We start from the raw sequence: 13,406 nt of genomic DNA on the forward strand, positions 1-13,406 counted from the left end.
GGGGCCGGGCTGCACCAGAGAGGCCCGGAACCCAGGCCCTGGAGAGCGCAGCGTGGGGACCGGGCAGGGGGTGAGCTGGCCGGCGTGGCCGCGTGCGAGTGTGCGGACCGCTGTGGGCGGCAGGGTGGGAGCCGGGGCTGCAGGAGTCGAGCAAAGGGCCAGGTGCGGGGCTCTTGTGCGGAGTCTGCGCAACTTTGGGATCCGAGTTTTGGGTTGGGGCTCAGGCGCTGAACCGCCCGGATTTGGCCCTGGACCCAGAAGGCTGACCAACCCTTGCAGAGACCCCACAATGCCCCGCCCCTTCCGCACCCCCTTTCTGCCTCCCCACCCCTCCCGGGCAGTCCATGACAATGCAGGCGGTTTTCCCAGGCCTCCCAGGGCAGGGCGGGCTGGGGGAGGGGTGGAGATGATGGATTCTGGGAGGGGCTGGGAAGAACCAGGCCCAGAATGAAGTCTGCAAAGGGAAGGGTGAGGAAAATCTAGTTCACTTTCCACTTTTCCCCTCCCCAGCCCAGGACCGGAGGCCTTGGCCATCACCTCCCTCACTGGGCCTTCTTTCTGTGCAGCGGAGAGCTGGGCGAGATGCTGGTATGGCAGCCGCCTGCCGGATCTCTTCTAATCAGCAGGACTAGGACGCTTTGGCAGATGAGGAAGCTGAGGTGACTGGCGCTGGACCGCAGCCCAGGTCGGCCCTCTCCCACGTGGAAGCTGCCATGTGCGATCACCACCTGGCCTGCACCTGCGCTCTGGGCTTTTCTCATTGAGCGTCCCTCTCCTTACTGAATCGCCGCTGGCCCCACAGGCCCCTGGTTCCTCCTTGCAGTTTAGGGCCAGCCATTCTCAGCTTCCTTTGTGCACTTCTCTTCCTACCTCTTAAGTCTCCTGAGCTTTGAGCTGGCCCCCTTGCCTTTCCATTCTGACACTGTCTGGGGGAGCTCAATGTGTGCGCTCCCCAACATGGGGCTTCAGGGACCACCCCCCTCCACACACACACACGAAGGCAGCTTTCTTCAGAGGTGCAAGCCTGGTAGGCAATGGCCTCCTGGACATGTCCCCAGATGTCACACACCTCAGAGATGCTGTGGGTCAGGGGGCGAACTGAAAGGAGGGGCTGTCCACACACACTTCCTTAGGCTCAGTGCGGCCCCCGGGACCCTAAAACACTTATAATTTCTTGGGTCAGTGTCTTTTGTTTGAATGAGGTGACTCTTGGTGGGCTCCTGGATAGCTTCGGGATGGGGGATGGTCACCAGAAAGATGAAGCCATAAGTAGAAGCTTAGAACTTTCAGCCCCGCCCCCCATCCTCTGGGAAGAGGATGTTAATGACCGATCATGCCTCCATGATGAAGCCTCCATAAACATCCCAAAACTATGGGGGTCAGTGAGCTCCTGGGTTGCTGGAACTACTGGGAGGTGTCACGGCTGGAGAGGGCGTGGAAGCTCTATGCCCCTTCCCTGGATGTTCATCTGTGTCCTTTACCCTTTTATGGTAAACCAGGAGATGTGTTTCCAACCTCTGTGAGCCATTCTGGCAAATTATTGGGACCAAGTAGGGGGTGCGGGAACCCCAATTTAGCCAGTCTGAAGTATAAGTAACACACAATCCAGGACCTGAAGTTTGCATCTGAAGTGGAGGGGACAGTCTTACGGGACTCCCTTACCCTGCGGGAGATGATGCTCTCTCCAGGGAGATGGTTGAGTTAAATTGTGAGACATCAGCTCCTGTTGGATAACTGCTTGATGTGTGGGCAACTCCTACACATCTGGTGTCAGAGGTGAAGTGTAGGCGTGTGAGTGAAGGAGAAACACAGGCGTGTCCTGCCCTCTGTCTCCCAGCATCTCTCATCCTCTCCCACCATGCCAGCAACTCGCAGCAGCTGGGAGTTGCTCAGGCTCCTCTTGCCCGGATGGATGATGCAGAGTCCTGCATCCCCACTTTCAAATGTGCAAGGCACACACGCACACACTCAAATGGAGCCAGAGAGAGACACTGCTGAGCCAGAGGGACCAGCTTTATTAGATTCCTGCAAGACTATACAATAGTGTTTCATGCAGATTAAATGTGAGTCTTCGCTGCCCTGGGGAGGGAGCATTTTCACTGCCAGCTCCTTCCTTGGTGTCAAGGGGTGAGTGTCAAGGGGAACTCTCGATGTATTCCGCATGGGGGACAGTAGGGATCATGACTGGAGGTGAGACAGTGGGCAGCTGCGGGCCCCTGGGACCTTGAGTCTTCAGAGGTTCAGGGACCACAGGACCTTGGTCCTTGGCTGGTGGTGGCACTAGAGGATCTTGATCTTTCAGAGGCACCGAGATTATAGGGACTGGATTCTTCACAGGCTCAGGGACCACAGGATCTTGATTCTTTGGAGGCTCAGGGACCATGGGACCTCGATCCTTGACCAGTGCTGGAGCCACAGGACCTTGGTTCTTTGGAGGCTCGGGGACCATGGGACCTCGATCCTTGACCAGTGCTGGAGCCACAGGACCTTGGTTCTTTGGAGGCTCGGGGACCATGGGGCCCAGATCCTTGACTCGTTCTGGGACCATAGGACCTTGATTGTTTACAGGTGCTGCAACCACAGAATCGTGACCCTTCAGAAGCTCTGGGGCCACTAAACCTTGGTTCTTTATGGGCTCAGACAGCGTAGGACCTTCGTTCTTTACAGGGGCTCTGCCCACCTCACCCTGACCCTTCGGATGTTCTGGAACCTCAGGGCCTTGGCCCTTGACAGGTGCCGGAACCACAGGACCTGGATCCTTTGGAGTCTCTGGTAACGGGGAAACTTGATCCTTAACTCTTGCTGGAACCACAGGACTTTGATTCTTTAGAGGCACCGGGGACAAGGAACCTTGGTTTTTGACTGGTGCTGAGATCACAGAATCTTCATTCTTTGAAGGCCCAGGGACCATGTGATCTTGATCCTTAATTGGTATAGGGACCATGGGACCTAGATCCTTCAGAGGCCCAGGGACCACAGGAGCCTGAATCTTCAGAGGCCCAGGGACCACAGGAGCCTGATCCTTCAGAAGCCCGGGGACCACAGGAGCCTGATCCTTCAGAGGCCCGGGGACCACAGGAGCCTGATCCTTCAGAGGCCCGGGGACCACAGGGGCCTGATCCTTCAGAGGCCTGGGCACCACAGGGGCCTGATCCTTCAGAGGCTCAGGAACAGTAGGGCCTTGATCCTTTGGAGGCTCTTGGATCACAGGACCTTGATCTTTCAGTGGCCCCGAGCCCACGGTACCTTGATCCTTGTCTGGCTCTGTGGCTACAGGACCTCGATTCCTATGTGAATCACTGGAGGGATCGACCTTGCTCCTGCAGAGGAGAGAGAGGTGGTCACTGTGAGCGCAGAGCTCAGGCCAGGGGTAGGGCAGAGTACAGAATGCCAGCAGAGCCTGGGCAGGGCAGCTCCTGGGAGAGCCAGGAGGAGACCCTGATTTCCATGTACAGAATGTGGGGTGGGGTGAGGGGCAGGCTCGGGAATCAGTCCTTCAGTGTGCTTGCCAATTGATTATAACCTGCGCGTGGCACAGAGGGTGGCACCCAGATGGAAAGGGCGGTGCTGGAACGGGACTCAGAGTCCTCCACTGGACAACCCAGCAACCTGACCACCCTCACTCCACCCAGGCCCATCCTGGGAGCCCCTCTAGCTCTGCTCAGATGGCCCTGTAGGCCAGAGGGCTCCTTCCTTGTCCTCTTGGCCTTTCACTCCCTGACCCCTTGTTAAGGGCTGACTCTGGGGAGAGGCAAGGGGTCCATGGCATGCCAAGGAAGAGGGCAGTGGGGATGTCCCTCTTCCCTCCATCCCTTGCAAGCAAAAAAGAATTTTTATCACTGACATTGTTTGCAACAGCCAGCATTTGGTGGTAATAGTAGGCAGACCAGCTTTTAATTGGTTTTACTATTGCTTTTAAATTCTCTATGGACAATGTACCCCACTGTTGCCCCTGCCACTGCCATCGCCCCACCTTTGCTAGATGAGGGGCTGGGACTCCCCATTCAGGCAGGGATGAGGCCCTGCAGCTCCCTCCCCACTTCTGGCTCCCTCTGCTCTGCCTGGGCCCTCGCCCACACTTCCTCCAAGGCTCTAGGGCCGATGCCTCTCACCAGAATCCTTGCAGGCTGCTTGGTCTGCCTCACTGTAGACACTGCCCCACCCCTTGGCTCACCCACACGGTGGAGAGCAGGTGACATCCCTGACACCAAGGACAAACGCTGCCACACTCAAACCATGCCAGTCTGGTTTAGAATGCACACTCCTTCCTTGCGGCCAGGCTGAAAGTCGCCACTCAGGAGTGGCCAGTGTCGCATGCCCTTGCACACCTAGAGCACATTCCACCTTCCAAATCACTTCTTTCCAAAGCTCATTTCAGCAGCCCTGTGGAGCACACAGGGAGGGTTTTATGCCCTTACTTGTCAGAGGAAAAAACTGCAACCGAGAGGGCAAGTGATGCGGGAAATAAGAGGACTAGCACGACCCTCGTCTGGGTCCTTTCCCTCCTGGAGCCCGGTTTCCTTCCCCTATGGCGCCTGGCACTTAGTAGGTGCTCAGTGCAGGGAAGTGATGATTACCCTTTATACTTTGTGGTCAGTCAAGTCTTTAAGCTTAACACCACTTCAGCATTTTAACAGTTCCTATTGGCTTTTAGGACTATGCCTTACCTGCTCATCAAAGCCCGTCCAGTGAGACCCCTACTCGGTAACACATTCTTAGCTCGTTACAGTTCCATCTCTCTGGGCCTCACGTTTGTCATCTGTTTCATTGGGTGTGATGATATTTACTCAGAAATTTATGATAATTAGAGATCATGTACTTAGAGCACCTGTACCACGATAGTACTATATAATCTTCTTCTTCTTCTTCTATTTACTTAGAAGTAAAATGACACGTATTTGGAGTTCTTAAATTCTGACTTGTCATCCTGATTCAAAGCTCTTCACTGTATTTAGCACCTGAGGTGCCAGAGGACGGACATGTCTGAGCAGAGTACATGGGAGCACAGGCAGCCTATCCGTCTGGTCCCTCTCGAGGTCTCTAAGCCTCACAGTGGACAGAGAGAAGCCAGTGCGGCTCCCTGGCTCGGCGCCACTCAGAGCACAGCTGCTCTGGCCAGATGGACACAGCTGGCTGCAGCCAGTAAGACCTTAGTGTTTGTGGAGCGAGCCAGGCAAGGCCACCCGAAGCACGCACAGCCCAAGGAGGGCGTGAAAATACTGCTAATGCTCGGTGGCCGGCCGGCCAGAGAAGGAAAGTAGAAGCCTAGTTCAGAGGAGAATCGAGCAGGAGGTTCATTAGATGAACCCTGTAATGAATGACCTGACAGGGCCATCCTTCAGGGGTGATGAAGCTGAGATAAGAGACAGAAAAGGTGACCAGGGCTTAATTTGATTTTAGGGCCTTGGGTTGCAAAACCGATTCCATTGGCAGGATGTGGACTCAGAGTCCCTTGCTGCCATGGACACTGAGAAGAGGGCCAGAAGCACCGTGTGAGTCGCCAGATACATGTCCCTGAACGCAGCGCTGGCGTGCCGGTCACGGCCCGTGTTTGACGAGCACTCTTAGCCAGTTGAAAACCAAGCCCAAGTTTGCTTGGATATAAACCCTTACATTGCTCTGGGCAATAAACGTGTTTCTGTAGTGTGTGTCTGTAGTCATGGGACGGCTTAGAATTAATATTAGAAATGATAAATCAAATCTACAATATTACCTTTTTTTGGTATTATGTTTAGAAAAAAATCAGTGTAGATTTAGTTTGAAAGTGTTTGCAATATTAAAATAATTTGGCATATTAGAATACGTAACAGACTTGCTTTGTGATTCTGATATAAAATATGCAATGAAATAATTAATTTAGACTTGTGATTTTAAATTGAAAGATATAATTTTATAAATTTTGTAAGAAATTAGGACAATCATGACAATAATAGCTTTCATATTTTTAAGCTTAGTTTATTTTAAATTATTTATACTTTAAATTATTCAGGGAAATTAAATTAAGTTATAAAATCCCCCTTAAAAGAGATTGTTAAAATGTACTAGATTTTTAAGTGTTATTTTTATCAATTAAGCATTTGTTTTTAAACACACAGCAGCCTCGGTTGGTTTTCCTCTGAATAAAACTGCCCTCTCTGGCGACATAAAACTCTCCTTGGTGCTGACTGGCCTCCTTGGTTCCACAGCGCCCTGCCGGTCTCCCGCTGTTGAATGCCCCACCACTCCCCACCAAGCTGGCAGAAGCGGCACTCACAGTGCCCTCTGTGTGAAGCAGACAGAGCCGTGCCCCTTGCGGGAAGCTGGGCGCGTGGCTGGTGAGTGGAAATGGGCTGGATTCACCCCACGTGGCCCACAGGCCAGCTGTCCTTGGACATGGCCCACCTTGCACAACCAAATCTAGTGCCCTGAGCTGGGTGCAAACCTTCTTAAGGCAGCATGTGACACAGACCCCTTTTCCTCCCAGCCTGTGTCCCCTCTTGGGAACTAAAACAAACAACCTGCTAGGTTTCTCTCAGCTTCTGTGCTAGTTATTGCCTGTGAGGTCTTGGACAATTACTCATCCATGGTAGACCTCGGTTTCATAGGATCCTTTTAGGCAGGGATCTGAAACCATAATCCTTGATATCTGTAGAGCGCTTTGGTGCATCACACGAATAAGCCCAGGACTATAATAACTAGCAGTCTACTAAGTGCTCACACACTGGACCCTCACGGCAGCCCAGGAGGAAGGCGGGGCAGCTGGTGGCCAGCCCTGCAGCCTCGCCCTCCTCGCACTGTGTGCTGGCCACCCCATGCTGTTTTATACACTCCTGTTTTTCTTTCTTTGTGTCTGCTACCTGGATTGGCCTTTCACCCACTTTTCCCTGTCTGTCCTTGAGGGCTCCGCCCAGATCCCACCTCCCCACCAGCCCCTCCTGGATGCGTCTCTCCACGTTAGTTTTGTCCGTATCTCCCTTGCAGCGGCATCATTTTACAGTCTCTCCCCACATTCATAGGGTCCCCCATTACATGTCAGGTCTCCCCCATTAGATCATGAGCTCCCTGAAGGCTGGGGCCATGCTCCTGGCCTGCAGCCCCAGTGCCCAGCACAGCACCTGGAACAAAGAAGGTCAAATGGAAAGATTCACAAATTATTGTTGCTGCAACCTGGTTCATCATCTACCCCGAGGCCCCGGCCAGAAACCCAGTCACCCTGGAGGCCTTCCTCTCCCTCAGAACCTTCACCCAACCCATCAAGAGCCGTCTGCCCCAGCTCCTAACATGTAGCTCTTGAATGTGCCCCTTCCTTTTCCTCCCTCCCTTTCCCTCACCGGCTGTGCCACCATCTCCGTGGGCCACTGTGACAGCCCCCTGACTGGTATCCCCCGCTCCTCTTTCCACTTATTTCTGTTATACAGGAATCAGAATGCTCTTTCAAAAAAGCATATCTCTTCCGTGCTTGCAACTCTCCCGTGGCTTCTCCTTGCACTCAGCACAAAGAGCAAAGCCTGTTGCACAGCCCCACCTGGCTGGCCAGCCTGCTCCCTGGTCCTTCCCAGCTCCTGTGCCCCAGCCTCCCAGGACTTAGTTCTGTTGCTCAGACTGCACTGCTCTTTCCATTTACAGTTAGCACGTGCTGTTGTCTCCTGGAACATCTCTTGCTCCTTCTTCCACCGATTAATGCCTACTCATCCTCCACCTCTCAGCTCCCTGGAGCACTTTCCCAGGGAAGCCTTCCCTGGCCCGCAGATGTGACCAGATCCCCTGCTACAGGCTCTCCTAGTCCCTGGCCCCTTCTTTCATACCCATATCACAGTGAATTACTTCACTCTTTGGATTAATGTTTTCCCTACTAGACTGAAGCATTCAGAGGGCAGGACCATGTCACACTTGCATAGCATTGCTCTCTCTGTACCTCAAACAGTACCTGGCCCAGGGAAGGCCCTGACTGAATACATTCTTGTTGAATAAATGAATAAACGAGAGCTTTCTCTGTGCCAGGATCTGTCCTTTTTGTGAATTGCAATGTTTCAGGGTTACATGAGACACCGTGAGTTTTAGGAACTTGGTTTTCTGCCTTTCTTCCCATTTCCCTGGAGACAGGCAATGCCTCCCAGGTACACACACTGACCTTGGACCCATGCTCTATCAGAGCCTGGAAGCGGATCACCAAGCCCTGCCCCGGACTGTCTGCAGGAAGGGCTTCCTTTCCTCCCACTGGCTCCTGTCCTTGCACAATTCTAATCCACCAAGTTTTTTTCTTCTCCCCAGACTGTGTCCTGACGGAACATCATCGAAGCAGCCCAGAGTTGGGGCTATGCTCCTTGCGCAGGGCCATGTTCAGAAATCAGAACCTGTGGGCCCTGTCCTTGAATCCCTGCCTCTTCAGTTTGCAAAAGCCCTGAGGAGGAAAGAAACTCATACTTCCTGAGCAATAACCGCATGCCAGACTTGGTGCTGGGCGTTTTAACACAGATCATTTCTTATCACGCAAAGGGCAGCCTGCTGGAGGAGACAGTGCACCCTGGACTTGAGAGCGGGAGAGCTGGGTTTGAATTCTGACCCAGCTCCTTCACAGCCATCGGATGCCATCATGAGCATGCCAGGCTCCAGGCCTCAGTCTCTTTAATCTATAACTGGAGAGCACAGGGCCCACCTTCCAGGGAGAAGTCATTTACCTGAGTTCTCACGGCATGACCCCTGGAACATGGGTAACGTTCAGCAAATGTTAGTTGCTAAGAGGGACTCAGTGATCGGGTCCACCTGCGTTACTCTACAGACGGGAAACTAGGCCAGAAGGCCAGCGCCTCCCCCAGGGGGCTGAGCCAGGGCCCAGGCCAACTGTACCTTAGGGGTCCTGGTGGGGGGCAGGGGACTGGGGACAGAATATGGATGCTTTCATGGTTTTGTCCTCCTGTCTACCTCTGAGAGCCCTGTATAGGCACCCACGTTTCCCAGACACAACCAAAGCTCCTAACACACTCCGCAAGGTGGAGTGCCAAGGAGACAGTCTTTGAAAGACTCATTATAAAGAATCTGCAGGAGACAAGCCCCCTCAAAACAAGAGCTCCCGCTCCCACGTCACTCCCCCACAGGACTCTGGTAGCCTCTGTTCCAGCAGTTACCATGGTGCTCAGTAATACCGGCCCTCTCCCGCTAGCACGGGCTGGGTCTGGTCACCTTCGCATCACCAGTACCTGACGTCTGGCTCATAGTAGCACCTGGCAGACATTTGTGGGAGTAACAGATGGCTGGTGTGTAGCTTTTTCTCTTTATTCTATTTTATTTTATTTTTTGTCTTTTATCCATTCACTGAACAAAATCTGTACCAGGCCCAGAGTGAATGACACGGGGCCCTGACGTGAGGGGTGCCCCATGTGGAGCAGGCAGACAGACCTGTGAGCACACACCGCGGACACCGAAGCCACCAGAGCGCCAGCACACCATCAGCCCTGGCCCTAGGCCTTCATCAGCCGGTGTCTCTTAAAATAGAGAGGCCCCAAAGTCTCTTCAGGGACAAAAACGTCACTCTACCAGAGGAGTGCCCTCTTTCTGTTCTGTGAAAGCGCACTTCACAGAGAAAGTCAAAGGCATCCAGGGCTGGAAGGACAGACCTGAGGGTCATCGGTCTCCTGAGCTTCTGCTGCTGTCTCCCTGCCAGCTCGAGCCAGTCCCCACCCACACCGCCCTGGGGCGGGGCACACACCGGTGAGGTAGCCCACCTCTCGGTGGCCCAGTGGTCAGACCCTGAGCAGAAACCTGTATTTCTGTCAGCTCTACTTCCTCCCATGCCTGCCTGACCCGTGTTTGTGCCCCCGGGCCCCCCTTCCAGAGAACGCCCTGTGCCTGCCCCAGGCCAGCCTGCTGGGGCTTTGGAGCCATTTGAAGGGGGCAGCAATGGGCCCTTATTCCCGGCTTCTCCGGCACGCATGCCCCGCAGCAGCTCAGACATTTGGTTTTTGGAGCCCTTACTGCCCTGACTGCTCTCTGCACAGCACATCTCGGTCGGCTCCCCATCCCTTGGAAAGTGTGACCCCAGAATGCAGAATAACGTTGTAGGCGTTGTTTCCCAGCAGGGCACACCGTCTCTGCCCTGGGGTCTACACTCCCACGAGGTAGCCCTTGGCTGCTTTAGCTTTCTCTCAGGCACGTCAACACAGCTGCCGGCACCACCATCCCTCCTGCCTAGTGACCCCCTCCTCAGTGACCGAAGCTTCAGTTCCAGGGTCACTTCCTCAGTGAAATCATCCCACCCTCCACCCCCACAGCAGCCCCCTCAGATGAGTGGCCAACTGGGGGCTCTTTGAGGGCAGAGACCATGAATGCTCTGTCTTTTCTCAACGTCTTTCCCTCCTTCCCTCACTCTTCTCCCCTCCTCACTTCCACAAACATTTAATAAGTGCCTACTATGTGCCAGGCCATTGAATAGAGTGGAGATGGAGAGAGCTCTGGCAAGGGGCTGCCACACACTGAGAGACTTCCATCCTCACTGAGTTGAAGAAGGAACTTGCACAAGACCAAATTCTAACAACCACATTCGCACAACGCACAGAGAAAGAGTCCCTATCTTTAACTGCTTTAGCACCTGTTTCATCCTCCCAAACTGCAACGTCTCTATGGTTTTCTAAGAGGACTTCATATACAGTGTGCGCTTCGTGTTCTCACAGCGGCCCTGCCAGCCAGGCAGACGGGGTCATCCCACTCCGACTTATGGGTAGAAACGAGGCTCAGAAAGGGCAAGTAAGTCACCTAAGGTCACCTAGTGAGTTTGTGGCCATGTCAAGACCCTAACCGAGGATGACAGACTTGCAGTGAAGCCCTTTCCTTTCTATAACAATACCCCTCATGACACAGAGACTTCAACTATATACGGTGATGCAGTGACTTCAACTACAGAGGTTCCGAATTTCTCTGCAGACGTCTAAACTGGGGCTTTGCCTCGGGCAGAAGGCTGGAGCCACTGACCTCTGCAGGTTCCCAGTTCTGAGCTCCCAGCTGCATCTCCTGAGAGAGTTGCCCCTCTGGGGGCCAGGCCCCCAACAACCAGTCCTTCTTTACCTCTGCCCTGCTACACAAGGACCCCGCTCCAAGGTTTACCTCCTGCTGTTCAGCAGACCCTGGCAAAGAGGCTAGTTCCAGAAAGAAGCACCACCCTGGGTTGAGAGTGCCTACCTACATCTGCAAGGCCTTCCTGTATGGCTGCCAATTGGTCTTCCAGCCCGGGGTCTCACAAAGAGTCCGCCAGATGTGGCTCATCAGCACAGGGAGGGCAGCTAGGACCACAGCTGGGAAAATGCTGCCACCACAGGCTTAATTCTGGGCAAGGGCTGGTGGTGGCAGGGGTGTGGTTTGGGAGGTAGTAACAGTGCTGACCCAATTCAGCATCTGTGACCTTCATGTGACTCATTTTTCATAGACGACAAGAGTACATAAAGTCATCAAGGGTTTGGGGTAAGGAAGGAACAGGACTGGTATTTCAGAAGGATGCACATCTTCACAATAGGGATCCATGGACGGTCCCAAGCACTGGACCGAGCATGGGTTTTAGTCACACAAGCTTGACTGCAAACCCTGGCTCACTGCTTACAAGTCGTGTGACTTTGTTGTTTAATTACTGAGTCTTGATTTCTTTATCTGGAAATAGGGATTGTACCTACAAGCTCTCTAGTGCTGTTGTGAAAACAAGTGTGTAAAGGCCAAATCAATGTTTGTTATTTCCCTCTAAGTTGTGCCAACCTGCATTTTACAAAAGTGGAACCAGAGAGCTGGTCAGATTCCTGGCTCAGATTTTTCTCCACCAGCCCAGGTTCCCTGCAGGCAGACGCGTCCCCCTGAAGTGGGGAGAAATGGCTGCACTGGTGGCTAGAGGTTATGTTTTCTGCCCTGTGCTATGGTTCTTGTAGTCCTTTTTGCTGTTAAATACCTTTTCTAGATACAACCTGCTAAGAAGAACTAAATAAATTCCCAAGTGCATAATAAATATTTTAAGAAGCATCCTTGGTTTTAGCACCAAGAAGGCAAAATCAAGGGTACAGCTGACTGTCTCAGGGGGCTGCCAAGAATCTGACCATCTTGCTAACGACCCTCTTTGGAATGTCGAGTGCTGGACTGAGGCAACCAGACAGCCATCGCTTGGCTGTTGTCTAGCTCTGTGCTCCTGGAGATTTGCTAGTCAATTTGTCCTTTCCTCCCACCTTACCTAAAGCAAAGGATGGAATCTTGAGCAATTAATCAAAGTTGGCTTCATGTGTCCAGAGGGGGATCAATGAAAATGAACAGGTGAGTGCAGAAATGGAATCTGTACTGGGTGATTTATGGGCTATGTTCAGAGATGAGGGGCCAGGGGAAGGGCTGGGTTGGGTGGCGGGCAGGCAAGGCAGAAAGACCCACACGAGATGGATTTTTCTCTCGTGCTGTTGTGTGGCAAAGAGTGGGTTTTTCAGATGTAGCTCCAGCTACCACACCGGCGGGCCCAAGGGTGGTACCTGGGAAGTGGCGGTCAGCAAATCTAACCTTAAATGAACTACTGTCAAGGGCATTCCACTTTACAGCCTGCAGAGGGCTTTCGCACGCACCCCCACTGTGCCCCCTGAGCAGCCCCTGGATCGGAAACAGGTGTCCACCTGCTCTGCTCTGCTCTCCCAGACTCCGGAACCAAACACGTTTGGAGAACACTGCATCCTTTGCTGACCAAATTCATACTTTCTGAATTGAGACCCAAATAGATTTAGATAGTCGTGGATACAGGTATTATTATTATTCTCTTTGAGGCTCAAAGAAAGTAAGAGACTCAGCCAAGGTCACTCAGCTGGTAAATAGTAGAGCTTGGATTTAGAACCAGGCCTATCGGCTCTAACTCCCAGCCCTTCTTCCTAAGACGTGCCCCTGGAGGGCCGCCTCCCTGCCATGTAGAGTCAGGAGTGCTGCATTGGGCAGGGGTGAGGGTTAGCCAACCTCTTAAGAGTATCCTCTGACCAAGAGTCTATGGTTTTCTGAAGTCAGAACTGTTTGGCAAAAGCGGCTACGTAAAGTACAGAAGTAGGCTGGGCATCGCAAAACCAGCTGTTGAATGTGTGCTCTGAGCTTTGCTATTGCTGTGATCTCTCTTGAAACCACCCCTTCCACGTGAGGAGAGCCAGTTGTTAAGCAAAATAAAGCCTTAAGGAAGCACCGCAGTGAATATGGAGGCAGATGGTGAACGTCGTCATTCGTTCGCTCACTCAGGATTCATTCAACAAACACTTTAGAAGACATTCTCTGTGGTTGGGCCAGAAGCCAGGGCTACAAGTGTGAACAGAAGGACCTGGTCCTTGCCTGGGGGAGCACAGTCCAGTAGGGACACACACACACACACACACACACACACACACACACACGAGTGGATGACAGTTAATGTGGTAAGTTCCATGATGAAGACACACACAGGA

General features: G+C 53.0%; 1 protein-coding gene across 1 annotated transcript in view; it reads right to left on the reverse strand.

Annotated features, from left to right (window-relative positions):
* Positions 1-1,995: 1,995 nt before the first annotated feature.
* MAP6 (microtubule associated protein 6) overlaps positions 1,996-13,406 on the reverse strand; it is a 73,451-nt gene continuing 62,040 nt past the window's right edge. Inside the window, exon 4 of the mRNA XM_024572571.4 lies at positions 1,996-3,320. Within this exon, the coding sequence (XP_024428339.3) occupies positions 2,135-3,320 (1,186 nt within the window). The 3' untranslated portion in view covers positions 1,996-2,134. The remainder of the gene's footprint in view (positions 3,321-13,406) is intronic.

The sequence above is a fragment of the Desmodus rotundus genome, chromosome 5 (assembly GCF_022682495.2).
Source record: "Desmodus rotundus isolate HL8 chromosome 5, HLdesRot8A.1, whole genome shotgun sequence".
In the NCBI taxonomy this organism is placed as follows: domain Eukaryota; kingdom Metazoa; phylum Chordata; class Mammalia; order Chiroptera; family Phyllostomidae; genus Desmodus; species Desmodus rotundus.